A 25,673-nucleotide genomic window follows, 5' to 3' on the forward strand; every position below is an offset into this window, starting at 1 on the left:
GAAGGCTGCCTAAATTTCTTTGGAAAATCTGAACCCCTGCAGCTTGTGTCAAAAGTTTGACTTGGTTGCAATTAGTACATTTGGTAGCACCCCTGCACTGCAAACTCACGCAAAAGAGAAACATCCCTTTTTAAGGTACTCAAACACATTAACTACAACATTTAATAGATATAACTCTCACACAGATTTAAGTTTAAATTAAAAAATAGATACAGGCTCAGGGCCTGTGACTCAAGCGGCTAAGGCGCCAGCCACATACACCTGAGCTGGTGGGTTTGAATCCAGCTCAGGCCCACCAAACAACGATGACGGCTACAACCAAAAAATAGCCTGGCATTGTGATGGGCACCTGTAGTCCCAGCTACTTGGGAGGCAGAGGCAGGAGAAGAATCGAGTGAGCCCAGGAGTTGGAGGTAGCTGTGAGCCATGATGCCACAGCACTCTACTCTACCCAGGGCGACAGCTTGAGGCTCTGTCTCAAAAAAAAAAAAAAAAAAAAAACAAAGATATAACTTGAATGTGATAAGTGGGTTGAGCAAATTATGGTCCATTTGATCTACTTTAGTTACAGGATTTTTTTTTTTTTTTAAGAGACAGAATCTTACTTTCTCGCCCTCAGTAGAGTGCTATGGCATCACAGCTCACAGCAACCTCTAGCTCTTGGGCTTAGCAATTCTCTTGCCTCAGCCTCCTGAGTAGCTGAGACTACAGGCGCCCACCACAACACCCAGCTATTTTTTTTTGTTGCAGTTTGGCTGGGGTCAGGTTCAAACCCGCCACATTCGGCGTTATGTACCTGGTGCTATAACCACTGTCCTATGGGTGCCGAGCATAGTTAGTTTTGAAGGCTGCAGGATCGTGGGAAAATGCTTTGGATATATTGTAAAATAGCATGTCTGATGAATGATTTTAAAATGAGGATTTGTCTACTCTTTTAACATTTCCTTTAATACCTAGGATATCAAAAGAGCTAATGAACCTCTCTAATTTCTTAGTTTCCTCTCAACAGTGCCAATTTCTGTGTCTCAGAGTTGTAAGGATTACATGAGTACAACCTGAGCTCTAAGTTTTCAGCATGGTACCTAGCACTCTAATTGTTGCCCACCCAGCCAAAGATTTGGCAGGCACAGCCTGGTCTCACCTCCTTCCCAAGGGCACTGCTGAAGTAAGCAAAGTATATCCTGGTTAGGGACAGATTCAAGACCAGCCTCTTTGCAAAGATGACCCACTGAGACTCAACATGGGTGGAGGGGTCTTGCATCCATCAGGAGATGCCCATGCTCATTATAAGCTGTGCATTATACTTGTATAGGAGTCTTCTCCTATCCTATAAGCATCCAAGCTAGTGGGAGGTCAGGGAACTAAAAAATCAAATAGGCATTCCAGCGGGCTCAAAGAAATCAAATCTCTGAAGGGGTAAGTTCAATGCCTCTCTCTAGCTAGTAGGTATCAAGGGGGGATGGAGGGAGAGATAGATTTACTTTTCTTGACCTATTATCCAAAGAAAAGCCCAGTGTCAATGAGGTCTTAGGTCATACTTCCTTTGCTCTGGAATGCATGTGTAAATTGCTCCAACCCCTGAGCTTAGCCACAAAGATCCCAAGACCACAAATATCAGTCACCTGCCTTAGTCATCTCGGGACCCGTGAGGAACAAGTTCTGTAATAAAATCCAATGGCAGGGATTATCTTGGACTTCAAACACCTATGGCCTCTATCTCTCCTTTCTCCGGTGACATCACTACACCCAAATATGTTTGATTAGCTTTCAGGGAATACACATGCCAAGTTCTTTAATTGATTTTATTTTTTACATAAAAAGTTCAGTAAAAATTGGATAAAGTAAAGTGATTTTAAGCAGTAAATCAATCTTATCAACATAGCACAAGGCTGGCCAAAAACCACAAGGCAGCCTGCTTTGGAATATTTACATGATAACAAATTAAACCTTGCAGGAGACCTTAAACCATCCTTACAAAGTCTTCCTGTGATCCTAGCACGTAGAGGCTAAAAGCAAAATAAAAACCAAACAAAAACCAGGAAAAAACAAATTATTTTCAATATATTCACATATACATTAAAATATAATACAGATCGTCAAGGTAAGGGGTTCTGGGTGGGGATGCGCATGGGTCTGTGCGCTGACAGCACCACCAAGGAGGAGACCCAGGATTGAAAGTGGGGTCAGGTCTGGTGGGGATCTTCCCTAATCCCTTGCTGCTGATGGCTTCTAACCATACCCCAGCAGTTCACAACTAGGGATCACTTGTAGATGGGACTCATTTTTGTAGCTTTCAATCGATACCTGCAGGTTTGAATTTCCCAGGGTGACATATCATCAGTAGCACAACCCTGACAAGGGAGTGGGGCAGAGAGGCCCACAGGATTTCTTTTCTCCAGAGTCTACCCTACCTGATCACCTGTCCTCTCATCCTGGCCCCATAATTCACTCTAATTCAGTGTCTTCTTTGGGTTTGTAAACAGCCCCAAACTTCTGCATGTACTTCTTAATGTACTCCTTGGTTTTGTGTTTCACATTCTCATTGCACTCCAGGTCCTCAGGATTCTTACAGTACTTCAGCTCCTTATTCATAACACCGTGAGTCAGCTGTCCAGGGCACAGGAAGAGAGACCAGAGGTACCAATCAGTGAAAATGACTTGTAGGGAGGCAAGTCGTGTGGTAATCCAGCCTGATGCTTCAGGGCCCTTCTCATTAAGTGGGAGTTAATAGGGAAATTGGATGGAGCAGGCTAATGCTAGGATCACCAGTAAAGAAAAGCTCAGCTCTGGAAATTTCTTGGTAGAGTGCTGTGGCATCACAGCTCACAGCAACCTCCAACTCTTGGGCTTAAGCGATTCTCTTGCCTCAGCCTCCTGATTAGCCGGGACTACAGGCGCCTGCCACAATGCCCGGCTATTTTTTGTTGCAGTTGTCATTGTTGTTTTGCAGGCCCGACCTGGGTTCAAACTCTTCAGCCCCGGTGTATGTGGCCAGCACCCTAACCACTGAGCTATGAGCACCAAGCCTCAACTTTACCCGTTTCTACTCCACAGCTTTGACATCTGGCAAGAAAAACTAAACTTTCTATAATGAAAGCCTTCTTAGAAAATACATAGTATGCCCAGAATATTGACAGATCAGAAGCAGTGGAAGTACCTTTCGAGCTAGGTGTTTGAAGTCTTCAGTTGTGGTAATTCTTCCCACTTTGCAGTCAGGTTTCCGGTAAGGGTTCAGGCACTGGACGATGAACTGGGACATCTGGAAGCAGAGAAAAGAGAACACACTGATCAACCGTCCAGAGAAGGCAAGTAGTTGTACTTAGGAAATAATCAGAAATGGAAGCTAGCCAATCCTTCCCCTTTCCTCCCCCAGGATAGCTGGTTGGACAGTAGAATACTAGTAAGGCAGTAAAATATGAGAAAAGGATACTGGCTTGGGCTGAGAGGGACCCAGCAGAACATCACTGCTGAGTCTTACAACAGCCAACAAATCTTGTGTTCTCAGTATAAAGAGGCTGTAGCTGGGTTCTCTGGCCCCTGGAAGCAGTGCAGAGCAGAGCAGGCATTCCAGAGCGAGGAAGAGGCTTAGCAACCCCCAGGAACTGGAAGAATTTTGTCACTGAAACGTAATAGTATACCTAGTAGAAGAACCCAGGGCAGAATCCTTTTAATTCCACCACTTCCAATGTTCTCCCCTGGGCTATCTCTGTAAAGTCTGTCCTACTCAATGGCTCTCAAACAGACCCCAGGCATAGGCCCTATAAGTATTTGTGATGTTAAGATCACAGGTAACAAAGAGGCCAATGATAGCCACTTCAACATTCTGAACAGATCTATCCATCACAGAAACTTAGTCTTCTGGTGTTCAAAGAATAAGGGTATCTCACAAGGTAGGCAATAAACAAACAGCTGCTAGTTGGCTGAGCTAAAATACCAATAGTTTCATACAGGGACAGTGAGTAACTAAGTTTTATCCCTGTATAAGCCTTTTACTCAAAGTTCTTCTGTAGTTTTCTGGCCTTTACACACTCCCCCTTTAATTTATCCCTCAAATATACAGAAGGTGCCAAAAAACGTATACACATTTTTTTTTTTTTTTTTAGAGACAGAGTCTCACTTTATGGCCCTCAGTAGAGTGCTGTGGCCTCACACAGCTCACAGCAACCTCCAACTCCTGGGCTTAAGCAATTCTCTTGCCTCAGCCTCCCAAGCAGCTGGGACTACAGGCGCCTGCCACAACGCCCAGCTATTTTTTGGTTGCAGTTCAGCCGGGGCTGGGTTTGAACCCGCCACCCTCGGTATATGGGGCCGGCGCCTTACCAACTGAGCCACAGGCGCCGCCCAACGTATACACATTTTAAGAAAGGAAAAATCTGTATTAATCAATTCGATATATACCGTAACAAGATGAATACAAGTCATGTTTAGCACCTCCTATAATTGCAGATGTCAAACATGACTTGAGGATTACAAATTTAATACCGTTTTTATCATTCCTTAAATTGTGTATACACTTTTTTGGCACCCTGTGTAGATAGGGATTGCATTACCTCTGCTTAAAATCCCAATTATAGTTCCCTATAATCCACAAACAGTCCTTACATAAAGAAGAACAATACCATCCAACCATATTTCCAGCACCCCTTGTGTGCCCACAAGACTATAATTCCCTGGAAGGGATGGTACTTCCTCTTGCCTCTGTATATTCTGAACTGATACCCCTCCTGATCCACCTGGCTAATTCCTATCCCCGATTTAAGAACCCCATCCTGACATTCTGCATCATGGCCTCTAGCCCTATTGTGGCCTTTAAATAGATGCCATTACTTATTTAGAAGTTTAAGACACTAGAAGCCCCTAAAAAGAATGAAGACTAGCATTTAGAATCTGGATCCCGTGAAGTAGCCAAGAAGTTCGTACTTCCAGTAAGGATTAAGAGGAGCTTCATTCTCCCAATCCCTTGAGGATTAGGCAGTCACCAAATGAGATTATCACAGAAAGAGAACTGAACCTTGAGCAAGAAGCTCTGTGTTCAAGTTTTCTGTCTAGAACCTGCCATCTCTAAACCTTAAGAGTTCCTTCGCCTGGATAAGAGGAACAATAATCCCTGTCGTGCCCTAAACAAGGTCTACTGTGGGAATGAAAAGGGATAATGGATATGAAAGTGTTTAATCAACTGTGTTAACCCATAATTACACAGTGGAATTATAGAAACAAAGGGAACACCCAAAGACAAAACAACCTAACACCACATACAGTTTTCCTCTGCCATAGATACTACAGAAAGCCCACAGTAAGCAGGTAAATGTGGTCTGCAGAGGCTTCTGTAAAGCAGAGATGGCTGAGGAGTTCTCAGTGGGAAAAGCAGCTCTTAAGCAAGATGCATAAGCTAAACCTTACATTCCTGCCTATCTTGAGGCAAGCAAGCTATTGTACATACCATATTTTATGGTGTAAATTGCATTCCCATGTATAATGTGCACTCATGTTTTTGGTCCAAACATTTAGGAAAATGCCCCTCAAGAAAGTGGCTGGCTCTTAGCCAGGAGGGAAGGCTAACGCTTGCTCCCCTGGTAAATGTGCAGATTGCACCACTCTCCTGCAGCTGCCTGCTTTGTGAAGGCTGCTTCTTCCTTCTCTGCCAGGAGTCCTCCCCTCTCTGCCACATTGAGGACAACAGCTGAGATGGCCATATGTGTGGTCAGCAGGGCAGATGCTTCTGAGGCCATTTGGCCTGCAGACAGGCAAGGCATGTGTGAGGCCCCTGTTCCCTTCCATGTAGCCAGGCCTCGGGCTTCAGCCCTTGCCTTGCACAGCCTCAGGCGTCAGCCCTGGTTCTTCACAGCCACAGCCTGCCTCACCAGCCCTACCACCACTCCCTCCCCTGAATGTGGTGCTGAGCAGAGGCTGCTCTACCTGCTCCCTTCAGATTCCTGATCCTCCTGGATTAGAACTTCCTGTGCCTGGTGGGCCCAGGCAGGAGGGCACGGCAGCCCTGGAAGGCCTCCTGGGTTACCTACTTCTGAGCTATACTACCCATGTATAATGCACATCCTTATTTTTCCCTTAAAAATGTGACAAAAGATTGCATATTATACACAGCAAAATATGATACTTAGGACAAGAAGTGGAAAGTTGGCTCGGCACCCACAGCTCAGTGGATAGGGTGCCGGTCACATGCATCAGGGCTGGTGCCTGCTAAAACAGGTCCAGGCCTGCTAAAACAACGATAACTACAATAACAACAACAACAAAATAGCTGGGTGTTGTGGCAGGCGCCTGTAGTCCCAGCTACTTGGGAGGCTGAGGCAAAAGAATCACTTAAGCCCAAGAGTTCGAGGTTGCTGTGAGCTGTGATGCCATAGCACTCTACCAATGGTGACATAGTGAGACTCTGCATCAAAAAAAAAAAGCAGAAGAGTCCAGGTTTAAGCCTGAGGAGCTTAGTGTCCATATCCACCAAATCTTACCTCTTTTCTGAATACTTCTTTGCTTTTCTTAGCCAGTTCACTGGAGGTATCTGCTTCTGCTGTCTTGGGCTTTTTCGAGGTCTAAAAATGGAAGAGAAAATACAACAGTGCTGGCATAAGAAGTCAAGTTTAGTGATGCCCCACTGTCCAGAACCCTCATTTTACTTCCTCAGCTGGGTTAACTGACTCTTGGTGTTAGAATCCATTTAAAACCCCTGACTCAGGTACACAGCCTAGAGTCTACTTGGCTACTATGTTTCAAATTGTTATCTGACTCTTGCTTCCTCCTTATAAGCCAAGTTCCAATCTTCTACCCTAAGCCAAAGCTATACTATATTCATCACTTTTCCTCCAAAGGTGGAGTTGGCTAGACTGTATAAGACAGTCTTAGCTGGGTGGCGCCTGTGGCTCAGTGAGTAGGGCGCCTGCCCCATATCCCGAGGGTGGTGGGTTCAACAAAAAAAAAAAAAAAAAAAAAAAAAAAAATAGCCAGGCGTTGTAGCGGGCACCTGTAGTCCCAGCTGCTCAGGAGGCTGAGGCAGGAGAATCGTGGAAGCCCAAGAGCTAGAGGTTGCTATGAGTTCTGTGACATCATGGCACTCTAAAGAAGGCAGTAAAGTGAGACTCTGTCTCTACAAAAAAAAAAAAAAAAAAAGACAGTCTTAGCTTAGGAATGGAAAAAATGAAGGAGGTATCAAAATATTGGGTTGAGAAAATAAGATATTCAAGCCAGTGAATAGATGAGTAGATTAAGGCACGGAAGATACTCGGACCCAAGCTGGCAAGATGATGACAAACCCAGGATTCCCTTGTAGCACTGCTAAGAGGGGAGGCTGCCAAGTGACTCCTAAGCAGGCACTATCAAGAGTGATGGGTTGGAGGCGGTGCCTGTGGCTCAAAGGAGTAGGGGGCCAGCCCCATATGCCGGAGGCGGCAGGTTCAAACCCAGTCCCAGCCAAAAACTAAAAAAAAAAAAAAAAAAAAGAGTGCTGGGTTGGCAGGCCTGCCATTCACAGCACCCAACATGTAGGTAGGCCATTTATCCATACCTTTGCCTACTACTAGCCATCAGGCCCCTTCCCAATAGATGTGCCTTTCCATACAAAAAAAATAATTATAAGTATTATCCTTTGAATACAAGTTACTTCAGATAAATCTACAAGCTGCATGCTGCACGCTTTTGCTAGGGGCATGGGGCAGATAAATTTTTCCATATCCACCCATCCCCTGGTTCTATTTCCCCCATTTTGATAAATATTATGAAGGCTCTGGTGCTGAAAAAGCTGTTCAACTCCCTATGCTTAGGAATGGCTCCAGAGAAAGGTGGCATTCGCTTGGCTTTGGGCTGTCATAAAACCGGCTTTCTCTGATTAAATCAGAAACTCATAAAAGCTTTATATATTTTCTACTGTCTTCCTTTGGCTGTGAGAGTATTATAGGGTTTAAGAGAGCAGAGTAGAAAGAAAAAACAAACCTAAACTTTGTTTTCATGAAATAAAACTAAGCAATAAAACACAAATAACTATTTTTAAATGTTTTGCTTTGGGATTTTCCAATTGTAGAGTGTGGGCCTGCACCACAGTAAGACTTCAGGTAGCAAGGGATCAATCATAAATTATTTGAACAAGCCAAGGAAACTTCAACACATGCCAAGCTGCTCTCTTGTAAATCTCAGAAATGAATAGCAAAGTAATGAGTACAGAAAGCTCCTTCAGGTATGACAACCATCTCAAGTATCTTGATCCTATGGAAAAGGCCAGGCTTTCAGAGAGGGTACTGTGCAAATGTCCTGCTTCCCTCTGAAAATGGGATATGTTTAGGAAGATAAATAAATCAAATCCATATTTAATAGCTTTCTAATTTAATCCTTGACTTGATGAGGTTGGGAGGGCTTTAAAAATAATCATAGATCGTAATCCATTGATCTCTGTCTAGGAGCCCTATTGGTCCTTTTAAGCACTATGCAGTTGAAAATGAAAAAGGAAATGTTTAAATGAAGGGTACCCAGACTTATGTCATACAAATTATTATTATCATTATTATTTTTAATTGCAGTTTGGCCGGGGCCGGGTTCAAACCTGCCACCCTCGGTACATGGGGCTGGTGCCCTACTTTCTGAGCCACAGGCACCGTGTCATAGAAATTATTAACCATTCAGAACCCTTGAGAGAACTGAAATTTGTAGATCCCCTTCTTCTTGGTCTATGGTCTATAAATGGTATGAGAAATAATTTCAGAAACTGGCTAAAGCTTATTCAAGCAGAGCCCAATGCCAGGCAAAGGAGCCATAATCAGAGCCAAAGGCAGTACTTGTTATTGACAGAAAAACCTTGGAACCCTTCATCACCCCTAATTTGTAGCTCAGTGGTTAGGGCACCGGCCATATATACTGGGGCTAGCGGGTTCAAACACGGTCCAGGCCTGCTAAGCAACAATGACAACTACAACAAAAAAAATAGCTGGGCCGGGCGCGGTGGCTCACGCCTGTAATCCCAGCACTGTGGGAGGCTGAGGAGGGAGAATTGCTTGAGCTCAGGAGTTCGAGACTCGCCTGAGTGACAGTGAGACCCCGACTCATGAAAAAAAAAAGGAAAAACCCAGCCGGGCGCCACAGCAAGCGCCTGTAATCCCAGCAGCTTCCGGAGGCTGAGGCAGGGTGCCCACAGACCGAGTCTGAGGTTGCGGTGAGCTACCACACCACCGCACTCTGCTCAGGGGCATAGGGTGGGACCCTGTCTCAACCAAAAAAAAAAAAAAAAAAAAAAAAATTGCTGGGCGTTGTGGCAGGCGCCTGTAGTCCCAGCTCCTTCGGAGGCTGAGGCAAAAGAATTGCTTAAGCACAAGAATTTGAGGTTGCTGTGAGCTGTGACACCAAGGGCCCAGGGTGATATAGTGAGACTCTGTCTCAAAATAAATAAATAAATAAATAAAATTTAACATCTCTTAACAGTACTCAAACTTCTAAAACTAAGTATTATTAACCTTTCAAAATACCTTTTGCCTATTGAAAATCCTTTAGCTCAGGTGGCATCTGTGGCTCAGTGAGTAGGGAGCCGGCCCCATATACCAAGGGTAGTGGGTTTGAACCCGGCCCCGGCCAAAAAATAGCCAGGTGTTGTGGCGGGTGTCTGTAGTTCCAGCTACTCGGGAGGCTGAGGCAAGAGAATCACCCAAGCCCAGGAGTTGGAGGTTGCTCTGAGCTGTGATGCCACAGCACTCTACCGAGGGCAACAAAATAAGACTCTGACTCTAAAAAACAAACAAACAAACGAACAAACAAAAACCCTTTAGCTCCAGAAAAGACAGACTAGAGCAATGATGCCCAAAATATAACGGGCTATTTCATGGGGTAGGAAACATCCCTGTGTACACCAAGCTGCCCCACTGAGATTCAAGGAAACCACCAGAGAGCAAGGCAGGGGCTCTGACACTGAAAAAAGCAAAGCATTTCCATGTCCTCAGCAATAATCAGTTTGCCTTTACTCCATGTTGGCTCATGTGAGACATTAGTCAATGGAAAATTTGGTGAAAACCTATGTGACCAGTAGCCACGTAATAGCATACAATGAAATGAGTAGGCAAAGAGCCTGTCTGAAAGCCAGAGCTTACTACCTTCAGAAGGTGACCCTGATGTCAGCTTTCATCTGTGACATATTTGGATTCCTAGGGTCTAAAAACAGTATGAGAGGCCTAAGTGCCGTCACATCATTCAAGTGAGGTTTGAGTCTTTCTGGCTTAGTTGGCAACCACCTTAAAATTATTGGGCTATTGGGCGGCGCCTGTGGCTCAGTCGGTAAGGCGCCGGCCCCATATACCGAGGGTGGCGGGTTCAAACCCGCCCCGGCTGAACTGCAACCAAAAAATAGCTGGGCGTTGTGGCGGGCACCTGTAGTCCCAGCTACTCGGGAGGCTGAGGCAAGAGAATCGCTTAAGCCCAGGAGGTGGAGGTTGCTGTGAGCTGTGTGAGGCCACGGCACTCTACCGAGGGCCATAAAGTGAGACTCTGTCTCTACACAAAAAAAAAAAAAAATTATTGGGCTATTGTGGTGACCACACACAAAGTAGCATAACAAATACAAAACCCACCCTTTTTTATATACATAGACGCTACCCACACCACAAAGTCCATGTAACTCAGCAAGGTCTGAGTTTCAGAAATGAATTGTGACAAAGGAAGAGCAGGATATACCAAGCTAATGATTCTTCTTCCCTAAATATCATTAAAAGTTCTTTGAACATGAAATTCAATGAGGAACTATATCTTTGGGTGCAGCAGGAATCTAGAAGCATAAATTGAGCCATCATAAACACCACACACGATTCAACCTACACTCTGTAAGACGTGAACTTTTATATGTCAATTAAAAAGTTAAGAAAGAATTTCTGAAAATAATAAGGACTTAATGGGGGCAAGACATGATTGCAAGAGGGACTTTATCTAACAATTGCAATCAGTGTAACCTGGCTTATTATACCCTCAATGAATCCCCAACAATTAAAAAAAAGAAAATAATAAGGACTTAGTTTAGGTGGTTATTCTGCATCTGTAGGGTCAACCACCTGCAGACAAAAAAATATTCATAAATAAATAAATAAATAAATACCAATCCTTTATGGATATGGAGGGATGACTTAACATACATTAAAGTATTCTTCTTTTTGGCTAATCTTACCTGAGATGCCTTGGGCTTCAGGAATCTGCATGTCTATGTCTCAAAGCTTGGGAAGTTTCCAGTATCTTTTTTTTTTGTAGTTTTTTTGGCCAGGGCTGGGTTTGAACCCGCCACCTCCAGCATATGGGGCTGGCGCCCTACCCTTTTGGGCCACAGGTGCTGCCGGTTTCCAGTATCTTTTTTACTGGGGTGTGGTGGTAAGACAGAGTCTCATTCTGACACCCAGGCCAGAGTGCAGGGGCATGATCACAACTCAATGCAACCTCCAACTTCCAGACTCAAGTGATTAACCTGCCTCAGCTACTCAGTAACTGGAATTAGGGTGTGTACCACCATGCCTGGCTAAATTTTTTAGTTTTTCGGAAGTCTCACTGTGTTCCCGGGTTGCTCCAGGCCTCAAGCAATTCTCCCAAACTGTTGGGATTACAGGCATAGAATCAATTCTTTAATTAAGCATCCTGCCCGCTTTCTTTCTTTCTTCTCCCTCTGAAACTCCCGTAATTCAAATGTTTGCTACCTTGATAGTACTCTGTAAGTCCCATATCCTTCCTTCATTCTTTTTCATACATTTTTCTTTTTAATTCTAATTGCCAAATTTCAAATCATTTCTCTTTGAGATCACTATTCTTTTTTCTATATGATCTAACCTGCTATTGAAGCTCTCTAATTTTCCTGTATTATCACTGTACTCTTAGTTACAGGATTTCTGTTTGTTTTTCTCTTTGTGGTTTCTATTTCTTTATTAAATATCTTATTTTGTTCATACATTGTTTTCCTAATTTTGTTTAGCTTTTTGTGTTCTTTTGCATATTGCGCTTAAGACAATTCCTTTAAAAATAAAAAAAGATAATTCCTTTAAATTCTTTGTTAGGGCCAGGTGCGGTGGCTCATATCTAATCCTAGCACTCGGGAAAGCTGAGGCAGGTAGATTGCTTGAGCTCACAGGTTCGAGACCAGCCTGAGCAAAAGTGAGATCCCGTCTGTACTAAAAATAGAAAAACTGAGACAAGAGAATGGCTTGAGCCCAAGAGTTGGAAGTTTCTGTGAGCTATGATACCACAGCACTCTCTACCCAGGGTGACAGGTTGAGACTTTGTCTTAAAAAAAAAAAAAATCTTTGTTAGGCAATTCATAGATCACTATTTCCTTAGGGTCATTACTAGAGTTTTATTAGTTTACTTTGGTAGCATTATGCTTCCTTGATACTTTGTTACTGATGTAGCCTGATGTCCCTGCATTTACAGAAGCAAACATTTTCCTGCATCCACTAATTTTATAATCCACAGACAGCTCTGGAAATCAATCCCTTACCAACACAGGAGGAAAACTGCATAAAGATGATCCTTGACTTAAAATAAGGCTACATCCTGATAAACCCATGGTATATCAAGAAGTATAAATGAATGTGTATTTTCTCAATATTGTAAAGTTGAAAAATCGTTAAGTTAAACCACTGTAAGTCTGGGCCATCTGTATTCCCTTTGGGAGTTGCTACCACCTTTGACAGCAGAGGTGTCAAAATAATTTATTTCAGGAGGTGTTTCTAGACAAGGCACACAGCTGTACCTTAATTTTTCTTTTTCTTTTTTTTTTTTTTTTTTGAGACAGAGTTGCCCAGAATAGTGTGTCACGGCATCATAACAGCTCACAGAAATCTCAAACTCCTGGGTTCAAGCAATCCTCCTACCTCAGCCTCCTGAGCAGCCAGGACTAAAGGCACCCACTACATGCCCAGCTGATTTTTCTATTTTTAGTAGAGATGAGGTTTTGCTCTTACTCAAGGTGGAAATTTACTAGAAGTCACTAAATTATACACCTAAATAATTCGATTTTATTTTTTTATTTTTTTGAGACAGAGTCTCAAGCTGTCGCCCTGGGTAGAGTATCATGGTGTCATAGCTCACAGCAATCTCAAACTCTTGGGCTTAAGTGATTCTCTTGCTTCAGCCTCCTAAGTAGCTGGAACTATGGTGCCTGCCACAACAGCTGGCTGTTTTTTGGTTGCAGTTGTCATTGTTGTTTGGCAGGCCCGAGCTGGATTTAAACCCCCCAACTCTGGTGTATGTGGGCTGGCGCTCTAGCTGCCTGAGCTACGGGCACCGAGCCAATTAATTAGATTTTATAATAGGCATGTATTATCCCTCTATAAAATTTCTATTGCTGTTGCTTATGATAAAGCCCATCCAGACTTATGCTTCTGGCCATGACAGATTACTATTAACGGAGTAATGTTCTCAGTATTAAAAATTAGAGGCTCGGTACCTGTGGCTCAAGCGGCTAAGGTGCCAGACACATATACCTGAGCTGGCAGGTTCGAATCCAGCCTGGGGCCCGCCCAACAATGATGGCTGCAACCAAAAAATAGCTGGGCATTGTGGCGGGTGCCTGTAGTCCCAGCTACTTGGAAGGCTGAGGCAAGAAAATTGCTTGAGCCCAGGAGTTGGAGGTTGCTGTGAGCTATGATGCCACAGCACTCTGCCCAGGGTGACAACTTGAGGCTCTGTCTCAAAAAAAAAATTAGAAAGCTTAGCCAGGCGTTGTGGCGGGTGCCTATAGTCTTAGCTACTTTCAGGAGGCTGAGGTAAGAGAATCACTTAAGCCTGGGCGGCGCCTGTGGCTCAGTGGGCAGGGCGCCGGCCCCATATACCGAGGGTGGTGGGTTCAAATCCGGCCCTGGCCAAACTGCAACAAAAAAATAGCTGGATGTTGTGACAGGCGCCTGTAGTCCCAGCTACTCGGGAGGCTGAGGCAGGAGAATCGCCTAAGCCCAGGAGTTGGAGGTTGCTGTGAGCTGTGTGGCGCCACGGCACTCTACCAAGGGTGATAAAGTGAAACTCTGTCTCTACAAAAAAAAAAAAAAAAAAAAAAGAATCACTTAAGCCTAACAGTTTGAGGTTTTCTGTGAGCTGTGATGCCATAGCACTGTACTGGGGATGACACAGTGAGATTCTTTTTTTTTTTTTTTTTTGTGGTTTTTGGCTGGGGCTGGGTTTGAACCCGCCACCTCCGGCATATGGGACCAGTGCCCTACTCCTTGAGCCACAGGCGCCGTCCCGACATAGTGAGATTCTGTCTCAAAAAAAAAAAAAAAGAAAAAGAAAGCTAAGCTGAGTGTGGTGACTCAGACCTGTAATCCTAGCACTTCAAGAAGCTGAAGCAGGAGGATCACATGAGGAGTTTAAGACTACCTTGATATGCCACTACACTCTAGCCTAGGCAAGAGAGAGAGACCCTTATCCCCCAGACCCCCAAATTAGAGGCTCTCACCCCTACTGAGATATTCCTCCCTTAAATAAGGTCTTTTTTGTAGACCAGACTAAGCAAGAGCAAGATCCCCATCAGGTTGCTATGAGCTGGCTGACACCATGGTACTCTACCCTGGGGCAACAGGGTGAGACTCTGGAGGCAATACAAAAAAGAAGCCTGGAAGGTTGGGGTAAAAAGGGATCAGCTGCCACATTCTGGATCATCCTGCTCAGAAAAAGTGCTCAGAAGGCAGAGTGACAATGTGGGAAATCAGTAGCGGAAAAGGTAAAAAGGGAGGGAGGCTAGCATGAAAATCGGGTATAGGAGAGCATGGAGAGACCCAAGGATAGAACCTACATATGGAATTGCTGGGGGATTGGGGCTGCCAATGGATCATCACCATCCCCACTGTGCCCTGTAAAGGGGAACCAGTATCAAGTCCAACTTCAAGATGGGCCTTTCCCCACTGTGCTGACGGAACCAAGTGAGACAAATGGAAGTGAAGCTGGCCACCCACCAGATTTTGGGATGCTTAAACATTAGCTAGCTTTACTGGAGAGGGCCAGAGGAGTGCAATCTGACCTGAAATCTCTTTAGGGACGGAGCAGTTAACTTGTGGGTAGGCGCTTTCCTTTCAAGGTACTGGCAGGTCTGGGTGTGGAGACTAGAGAGCAGATGGTTTGGCTGCCTATCAAACATTAGCAAAGTGGGGCCCTGCCACTGAAGGCCCAGAGTTCACTAAGACCGTGAGGATCAAAAGTAGTATGGCTTTTAAAGGACTGGCTGTGCAACTGACACGAACTCAGCCTTCCAAGCACAGGTAGCCATCTTTGAGCAGAGCCCACAGATTATAAAGTCCCACCTCTACCAAGGACCACTTTTTAATCTCTACATACAATTTGGATTAGAGGGACATGTCCCCTGCCTCAGTGATAGAAGGCACACAATCTCCTGCAATTTACCTGTGGCACCCTTAAACACTGGGTGTACAGCATTGGCCTGGGACATTGGTTGCTGGGGCATCTGAATCACCCACATAGCATTCACTCCCACAATGGGAAAACCGGTTCTGATATCCTTGACTACCTGCCACAAAACTTCATGACATTCAATTTCTGTACTTGGACCTTCACATCCAAAAGCAACTTTGTTTTTCGTTATACTGGAGTGCCCCCTAGTGTCTTAGGAAATACCCCCATCTCCCTTTATAAAAAGAACATACCCTGAGTCAAAGAAAACACAAGTGAAAAACAATGAACAAAAAAAATTAGTGCAGGATGGGCCCAGTGGCTCACACTTGTACTCTGGTAGGCTGAGGCAGGAGGATCACTCGTGGTTAGGGGTTTGAGACCAGCCTGAGCAAAGTGAGACCCATCTCCACTAAAGATAGAAAAATTAGCCGGCGCCTGTAGTCCCAGCAGTTGGGAGGCTGAGCCAGGTAGTCTGATATGCTGTGAGCTAGGTTAATGTCTGGCCTGGGGTAACAGAATGAAACTCTGTCATAAAAAAATAAATAAATAAATAAATAACTGCCATCATGAAGAATCAGATCAGATCATCTCCCACGAGGGATGACAATGTAGCTACCTCAGAAGATCCCGACTATAAAGAAATTATGGAAATGACAGAAAGGGAAATCAGATTATGTATGGCAAAAACAAAAAAAAGGGAATCGAAGGAAAAGTGGAAAGCCAGCAAAAGGAATCCAGGAATTTCCAAGAATCTAGACGCAATTATCAATAATACCAAGGAGCTAAAAGAATTGAGGGAATCATTCAGTGTTTCAAAACATAATAGAAAGTTTCAGTAACAAATTAAACCATGAAGAAGAAAGAATCTCAGAGTTCAAAGACAAGGCTTAAGCCAGTCATTTAAAGAGGAGAAAAGAAGAGAGTAAAAGCAGAGCAATCTCTTAGAGAATGATGAAAACTACACCAAGTGTACCAACAAACGAATTACAGGTATCCCCAAAGGAGAAGAAGAGAGCCCCAACCGTATGGAAACCTTAATTCAGGATAGGCCAAAATCAAAATCAAAGAGAAAATTCTGTAAGCATTACATGGGCAGGAGGACATCTACAAGGGCAAATACCTTGGGGTCTCAGTGGACCCCTCAGTTGAAACTTTAGAAGCCAGAAGAGAACAAAGTTCTACTTTCAATCTTCACAAACAAAACTACTGCCATCCTAGGATTCTGTACCCTGCAAAACTAAGTTTCATCTTCAATAAAGAAATCAAATCTTTTACCAACAAGCAAACATTGAGGAAATTTGCCGCTACAAGACCAGGCCTGCAGAAAGTACTCAGGCCTGTACTACACACAAACTAACACAATGGACCACCAGCAAAGTAAAGAACAAAGTCTAGCCTCTCCAATGGCCCAAGTGATAAAAGAAGGCAACAGTCCTCCACTTAACAAGATGAACAGAATTCTACTCTACTTATCAATTCTCTCAATAAATGTGAATGGCTTGAATTCCCCACTGAAGAGGCACAGACGGGTGACTGGATTAAAGAGCACAAACCGAGTATCTGCAGTCTTCAGGAAAAACGTCTCACCCCCAAGTCTTAATTCTCCAAGATTAAGACTCAGGGTGACGGGTTGGAAAATAGTATTTCAGGCAAATAGAAACCAAAAGAAAGTGGGCAATCCTCTTTGCAGATACAATTGGCTTTAAAACCATAAAAAGGAAGATAAAGATGGACGCTATATATTGGAAGTCTTTTCAATTCTAAACACATATGCACCCAAACATAAATATGCCCAGATTTATAAAACAATCCTACTTAGTCTGAACATTACCATAATTGCTAAAGAATTCAACATCCCACTGACAGAACTGGACAGATCCTCCAAGCAAAAACTAAAGAAATGATGGACTTAAATATGACTTTAGAACAACTGGGCTTTCAAGACAGCTAATGGGTGCTACCTGTGGCTCAAGGAGTAGGGTGCCGGCCCCATATACCAGAGGTGACGGGTTCAAACCCAGCCCCAGCCAAAAACTGCAAAAAAAAAAAAAAAAAAAAGACATCTACAGAACATTTTACCCCAATGGGATACTGAATATACATTCTTTTCATCAGCTCATGGATCATTCTCCAAGATTAATCACATCCTAGGAGACAAACCAAGCCTCAACAACTGTAAACAATTGATGCCATACCATGTATCTTACCGCTGATTCCACAGAGATACAGAAAATCTTTACTGAATACTATAAAAATCTCCATACCTAGAAATTAGAAAATGTGGAGAAAACGGACAAATTACCAGAATCACACTAATTCCCTAGACTCATACCAAGAAGAAACATAACTTCCCCCCCCCTTTTTTTTTTTTTTTTGAGACAAAGACTCACTCTGTTGCCGGAAGAGTACCATGGTGTCATAGCTCACAGTAACCTCAAACTCTTGGGTGCAAGTGATCCTCTTGCCTCAGCCTCTCAAATAGCTGGGACTACAAGCATGCACCACCACACCTGGTTAGTTTTTTTATTTTTATGTTTTTAGTAGAGACCAGATCTCACTCTTGCTCAGGCTGGTCTCAAATTCTTGAGCTCAAGCAATCCACCCACCTCAGTCTCCCAGAGTACAAGGATTACAGGCATGAACCTGTAATATACTATACTATACTATACTATACTATACTATACTATACTATACTATACTCGGTAAAAACAGAACTCTTGAATAGAACAATTTCAAACTCTAAAATCGAAAGAACAATAAAAAAACTTCCAACAACAACAACAAAAATTCCTGGACCAGACTGTTTCACAGTAGAATTCTACCAAACCTTCAAAGAAGAGGTGGTACCTTTATATTGCAGAATCTATTCCAAAGCATTGAGAAGGAAGGAATCCTCCCCCAACTCCCTCTATGAAGCAAATATCACCCTGATACCAAAACCAGGAAAGGATACAACAAAAAAGGGAAAATTTCAGATGAGTATCATTAACGAATATTGATGCACAAATACTCAATAGAATCTTAGCAAACAGAATCTTCAGCTACACATAAAAAAAATTATGCATCATGACCAACTAGGTTTCATTCAAGCTATGCAAGACTGGTTCAACACATGCAAATCTATAAACGCACTTCACCACACAAACACAAGTACAAATGAGGACCGTATGATTTTTTACAACCAGTGCAGAGAAAGCTTTTGACAAAATTCAGCATCCTTTTTTGATAAGAACACTCAAGAATATAGGCATAGATAGAACATATCTCAAAATGATAGAAGCCACTATGACAAACCCACAGCCACCATCATATGGGAATAAAGAAAAGTTGAAAGCATTCCTGCTTAGAACTGGAACCAGACAAGAATGCCTACTATCACCACTACTTTTCAATATAGTGCTAGAAGTAGTAGCCAACACAATCAGACAAGAGAAAGACATTAAGGGTATCCAAATGGGAGCAGAAGAGGTCAAACTTATCATTCTTCCAAGATGCTATGATTCTATTTATACTCAGGAAATCCCAAGGATTCAACCTTGAGACTCCTGGATGTGATCAAGAAATGTAGCAATATTTTAGGTTATAAAATCAATATACACAAATCAGTAGCCTTCAAAGACACCAACAAGAGTTAAGCTGATAATCAAATCAAAGATAAAACACACTTGATAGTACCATCAAACAAAATGAAATACTTTAGAATATATCTAACAGGTCAGGTGGCTCACACTTGTAATCCCAGCACTCTGGGAAGCCAAAACTGGTGGACAGCCTGAGCTTAGGAGTTTGAGATGAGCCTGAGCAAAAGTAAGCCCCAATCTCTAAAAATAGCCAGGCCATGTAGTAGGCACCTGTAGACCCAGTAACTTGGGAGGCTGAGGCAAGAGGATTGCTTGGGCCCAAGAGTTTGTGGTTGCTATGAGCTATGATGCCAAGGCACTCTACTGAGGGCAGCAAAGTGAGACTCTTGTCTCAAAAAAAAAAAAAAAAAAAAAGAACATATCTATGTGGCTGATGCTCTAACTATCGAGCTATGGGCACCACTGAAAACATGTTATTTTAAAGCCAACCTTAAGATTCTAAACTGTTTTGCATAAGCTTCCAATTTTTTTTTTTTTTTTGCAGTGTCATTTCTGACTTTTAGGACCTGCAGACATAAGCCTTGAGACACAAACAGTATAGAAATTAATGGAGTAGTTACCTGCTGTCTCTCATGGTATTATAGAATTGTTCAACAAATAATAACTCTACATCTCTAAGTAATACGCCAAATAAACTTCCATTTTTTATTCTTGGTGGGTATAGAATATGTAATATTTATGAAAAGTTTTAAATGCAGGTTATTCTCTATGATTATTCTCTATGAAATTTTGAAAAATCTCTTGAGGAATGGCTGTCACACATGACCAAACTACCCTTCACTAAGTACTAGAAACATTCCCTAAGTGATTCCACTGACAACACAGGGAGTTCCCCACAGATAGGCACAGCCTTTTTTTTTGGTTTTTTTTGGTTGTTTGTTATGTTTTTTTGAGACAGAGTCTCACTTTGCTACCCTTGGTAAAATGCCATGGTGTCATAGCTTACAGCAACTTCAAACTCCTGGGCTCAAGTGATCCTCTTGCCTCAATTTTTCATGTTTTAGTAGAGGTAAGGGTCTCATCTTGCTCAGGCTGGTCTCAAACTCCTGAGCTCAGGCAACTCACCTGTCTCGGCCTTCCAGAGTGCTAGGATTATAGACATGAGCCACTGCACCTGACCTAGGTGCAGCCTTGTAATAGGGATAGTAGTCAGTTCTCTCCCAGCTCCCGCAGGAGCACAGCACTTGAATGGACTTTGACAAATATTCTCTTCCACCTTCAATGACCAAAACAGTGTCAACATCTTGCTCACTAGACATACTGAAAGATCACCAAAAACTTATTTAATCCTAGTGTCATCCTCTAGTAGAGTGTGATAAAAATTTTACTAAAAAAATGTTCAGAAATCTCCCACCATATATAAAGTTCATATTCTTTTTTTTTTTTTTTCTTCTTTAGTTTTGATCGGGGCCGGGCTTGAACCCATCACCCCCAGTCTATGGGGCCAGTACCCTACTCCTTGAGCCACAGGCACCGCCCTAAAGTACATATTCTTTTATAGCATTTTAAAATCCCCAAAATCTGGCTTGGTGCCCATGCTCAATGTTAGGGCATTGGCCACATACACCAAGACAGGCAGGTTTGAACCTGGACTGGGTCTGCTAAACAATGACAACTGCAACAACAACAACAAAATAACTGAGTGTTGTAGCAGGCGTCTGTAGTCCCAGCTACTTGGGAGGCTGAGGCAAAAGAATCACTTAAGCCCAAGAGTTTGTGAGCTGTGATGCCATGGCACTCTACTGAGGGCAACACAGTGAGACTCTGTCTCAAAAAAAAAAAAAAAAAAATCCCCAAGATCAGCTAGGTGCGGTGGCCTATGCCTATAATTCTACACTCTGGCAGACCAAGATAGGTGGACTGCTTGAGCTCATGAGTTTGAGACCAGCCTGAGCAAGACCCCATCTCTAAAAGTATCCCAGCCTGAGCAAAATAGCTGGTTGCTGTGGCAGCCACTTGTTGTCCCAGCTACTTGGGAGACTGAGACAAGAGACTTGGTTAAGCCCAGGAATTTTAGGTTGCTGTGAGCTGTGATGCCCAAAATCCATCCCCCACAATGCCTTTACAACCTCATGTTTACCTACAAGTTTTATAAGGCCTATGTTCTTCCCCCAAATAAATAGGGCCATTCTCTAAACCAGGGGTCCTCAAACGTTTTAAACAGTGGGCCAGTTCACTGTCCCTCAGACCATTGGAGGGCCGGACTATAGTTAAAAAAAAAAACCATGAACAAATTCCTATGCACACTGCACATATCTTATTTTGAAGTAAAAAAACAAAACGGGAACAAATACAATCACCACCTCATGTGGCCCGCGGGCCGTAGTTTGAGGACACTTGCTCTAAACATACCTAAAATTTCCCCTGCTTTCCTTTTAGCCTATCTCTATTACAGGTGTGAACCACCTTGCTCGGCCTAAAGTCTTATTATTAACAGGTGATGTGGGGCTGCTGGGTGCTTAATAAACCTAATTAAGCTCAATGAAAAGTCCTGACCAGCCATGGTCAACCCCTCCAGTCCATCTCTCCCAGAGAGCTTTCTATAATAAAAGGCAAATCTGCTTAAGGTTCTTTAAAGGTTTTCTATCACCTACACAGAGAATGAAGATCTAACTGCTTACCATGGGATGCAAGATTGCCCTGTTAGCCTTTACTCAGCTCCTGGATTTCCTAGCACAAAAACTAATTTATATAAGAAAGGGCAGGATTCTCAAAACCTTAAATAAGCAACAGTGGACTTTATGCCTATTCCACATTTGCATTGAAAGGTCTAACTTAATATATACCAAACATATATTCAAACAAAAAAACTGAATCATGACTAACAGTTAAGGTGCCCATGAACTTGTGAGAAGACTCCCAACATGCTTTATAAACTTGACCCCAGAGATCAACTGTATTGTTGTAGATCTTTTCTTAATTCCTGTTTATTTTTCAAAAGATATAGAAGTCAGGGAAATAAAGAGTTGTGGGGGTTGTTGTTGTTAAGATAGGATCTTGTTCTATTGCCAGGGTTACAGTGTAGCAGCATAATCATAGTTCACTGCAACTATGAACTCCTAGGCTCAAGCAATCCTTCTGTCCCAGCCTCCCGAGTAGCCAGGACTACAGCCACATATGACCATGCCTGGGCAATTTTTCTATTTTGTATAGAGGCAAGGTCCCATTATGTTGCTCAAGTTGATCTCAAACTCCTAGCCTCAAGTGATCCTACCCACTCAGCCTCCCAGAGTGCTAGGATTACAGTCATGAACCATTATGCCTGGCCCCATTTATTTTTTCTTTTCTTTTTTTTTTTGTTTAGCAGACCCAGGCCAGGTTTGAACCCACCAGCCCCAGTGCACGGCCAGGTTTGAACCCACCAGCCCCAGTGCACGTGGCCAGTACCCTAACCACTGAGCTATGGGAGCCCCTGGCCCTGTTTATTTTTAAGGTTACAAATAATTTCAACGGCCATTTCCTAGCAGTCCTGGGCATATTCCTAAATGATTCAAGAAAACAAGGCAGTGTAACAGGTAAAGTGACTCAAGTGATTCATTAGAAATTTAGCAAGCTCCACATGGATTTAACTGATTGTTTTTTGTTGTTTTTTTTTTTTTTTTACGAGTTATATTACGTCACCCTCGGTAGAGTGCTGTGGCATGACAGCTCACAGCAACCTCAAACTCCTGGGCTCACATGATCCTCTTGCCTCAGCCTTCTAAGTAGCTGGGACTACAGGCGCCCACCACAATGCCCACCTATTTTTTGTCACAGTTGTCCTTGTTGTTTAGCTCTCCTGGACAAGGTTTGAACCCACCAACTTTGGTGTATGTGGCTGGCGCCGTAACCACTGTGCTACGGGCGCCAAGCCCACATGGATTTAACTTAAATGTGTTATCTTTTTGGCAAATGCCAAATACATGGTGAAAAAAGAAAAACATTTCCTCCAAAAGTGAATAAAGAAGGTATGAATTCATTTTCATTTTAATTACCTTTCGCTCCAGCTTCTTTTTCTTCCTCTTTCTTCTTCCACCTATCCCAACTAATTTAACTAAAATACCTCTTATTATTTTGAAAAAAAATATATAAATATAAATATATGGTCTTCGATTTCATTCAAGACATTACATTTTTGGAGACAGTGAGTACTATTGTAAGTGGAAAAGGATAAAGACAGTTTTAATTCAATCATCAATAATTTGACGTCTCAATCCAATCACTGTCTTCTCAGAGGGAGAGATGAGAAATAAGCTCCTTCTCACCTTCTTTGTTCTAGTCCTTATATAATAAATTATCTCCTCTCAAATCATTATAAAAGAAGAGGGGTGGATTGGTTTATACCCCTTTAGTGAGGGTTTTTTTTTTTTTAACTTTATTCTAATTAATATGAGAGTACAATATTTAGGTTACATTGTTCTCACTTCCAGGGCAAAGTTCCATTTGCAGAAGAACCCCTCACCCAGGGGACATGTTATACACCCTCAGTGCACATTAGGTGAGCTCCTGCCTCATGCCCTCCTTCTCTCTGCCATACGTCCTCCTCTTTCCCCCTCCTACTTTCCTCCACTCCCGAACTGGACTATAATGGTGTTTTCTTGTTTTTAGGAACATGTAATTGTTTATATATTGATTTCATATTGGTATGGAGTATATTGGATATTCATCTTTCCATTCTTGCAATACTTTGCTTTAGTGAGGTTTTTTTTTTTTGCAGTTTTTGGCCGGGGCTGGCTTTGAACCCGCCACCTCCGGCATATGGGGTCAGCGCCCTACCCCTTTGAGCCACAGGCACCGCCCCCCTTTAATGAGGTTTTAACATAATCAGTTTAACTTCATTTCAGATCCACCAATCCTCAAATAGGAAGGCAATGAAATGCAACATTTAAATAAGATTTTAGTTTTAAAAACCACTGTCTGTGATATATATGTGAACACACACACACACATCTTACCATGAAGAAGAATGTAGAATAAGCAGGAAAAGATTACTATTATTTTTTTTTTTTTTAGAGTCTCACGTTGTTGCCCTCGGTAGAGTGCTATGGCATCACAGCTCACAGCAATCTCCAGCTCTTGGGCTTAGGTGATTCTCTTGCCTCAGCCTCCCGAGTAGCTGGGAATACAGGCAGGAAAATATTTTAAAAATCTACATAAGCTAAGAGGGAAAGTTAAGATATATTAAAAGAAGTTATAAAGGAGTAAGAATACTATGATCATCTTACCTTCGGGCCTCCTCTCTTGCTCTCTTTGCCTTTTGTTTTTATTAGTATCCCACAGAACACTTTCATGATTGGTCTATTCAAAACCCTTCTCCCATATAGATATATATCCCTCAAAAGAATAAGGTACTATGTACCTGAGTACTTGAAAATCTAAAAATGGTCTTTGTTTTCTCCTAGACTTCATCTCTACCATAACACATGAACAAATTGCTCACCTGTTTTTCAAAATAAGGGAAAAAGAATACCAAAGCCATGTGGCTACTGACTTTATAGAAAGACAGGACACTGACTCCCAAATGATCAGAAAACATGAAATCCAAATTTACCTTCATGGGATTTTCATCATAAGTTGGGGTTCCCAGGTCCATCTCAGCTTCATGTTCAAGGGTGACATCATCTCCTGGGCTTTCCCAAGTAGGCGGATCCCACTGAGTCTGCCTAGAAGGTAAGAACAGTCATGCCATCATAGCTAGAAAACAAGAGAACCGTGGCATAGACATCCCTGCTCACTGTGTAGCCCACCAGATTTCTGTGGGTAACGATATGGCAAATTGGTTGGGTGCCAAAGAAAACAGTAAAACCAAATATCTTCTCTACCTCTCACTTGACTCTTAATGTCCTGGAAATAGAATTCACCTTCACCAGGGAGTAGGTGCCTACCTATGCCACCCCTCTATAGGTAGAGAAATCAATAGTGATTGTATCTAGCATGTACTTGGAGCAAAATAAAATAAATCACAACACAATCATGTGAACTGTCTTCTGCTTTAGCAACATTCTTGTTTGTAGGTTCTTCCTCTTTGGCTTAATGACAGCATAGAAAATATGCACAGATTAAAAACTCACACCCCCTGCTAAAAATATTCTCAACTAACTACTAAAAGAAAGACTCAGCTACGTTGCCTCACTGCGTGTTTCTAGTTGTTTTGATAATAAGGAGAAAATTTTTTTTTTTTGGTAGAGACAGAGTCTCACTGTACCGCCCTCGGGTAGAGTGCCGTGGCGTCACACGGCTCACAGCAACCTCTAACTCTTGGGCTTCCGCGACTCTCTTGCCTCAGCCTCCCGAGCAGCTGGGACTACAGGCACCCGCCACAACGCCCGGCTATTTTTTTGTTGCAGTTTGGCCGGGGCTGGGTTTGAACCCGCCACCCTCGGCATATGGGGCCGGCGCCCTACTCACTGAGCCACAGGCGCCACCCTAATAAGGAGAAAATTTTTAAAAATAAACAACTAGTTCTGTAAAGATATTCACGTTCTGGAGACTGAAGTCAGCTCTCCAGGGAATACTCTTGGCAGTGACCTAAAATGTCAAAAGCTTTAGTGGAGGCCAGGTACACTGGCTCACACGTACTATTCTTAGCACTCTGGGAGGCTGAGATGAGAGGATCACCTGAGCTCAGGAGTTGCAGACTAACCTGAGCAACAGCAAGACCCAGCTCTACTAAAAAAAATAGAAAAAATTAGC

General features: G+C 42.8%; 1 protein-coding gene across 3 annotated transcripts in view; it reads right to left on the reverse strand.

Moving 5' to 3' along the window:
* Positions 1–1,788: 1,788 nt before the first annotated feature.
* The window catches only part of SETD2 (SET domain containing 2, histone lysine methyltransferase), a 168,925-nt gene continuing 145,040 nt past the window's right edge, over positions 1,789–25,673 (reverse strand). For all 3 annotated transcript variants that reach the window (XM_053600468.1, XM_053600467.1, XM_053600466.1), the window contains 4 exons: positions 24,532–24,643; positions 6,471–6,551; positions 3,158–3,259; positions 1,789–2,607 (listed from right to left, as the gene is read on the reverse strand). In XM_053600468.1, the coding sequence (XP_053456443.1) occupies positions 2,446–2,607; positions 3,158–3,259; positions 6,471–6,551; positions 24,532–24,643 (457 nt within the window). In that variant the 3' untranslated portion in view covers positions 1,789–2,445. The remainder of the gene's footprint in view (positions 2,608–3,157; positions 3,260–6,470; positions 6,552–24,531; positions 24,644–25,673) is intronic.

Source organism: Nycticebus coucang, chromosome 8 (genome assembly GCF_027406575.1).
Source record: "Nycticebus coucang isolate mNycCou1 chromosome 8, mNycCou1.pri, whole genome shotgun sequence".
In the NCBI taxonomy this organism is placed as follows: Eukaryota; Metazoa; Chordata; class Mammalia; order Primates; family Lorisidae; genus Nycticebus; species Nycticebus coucang.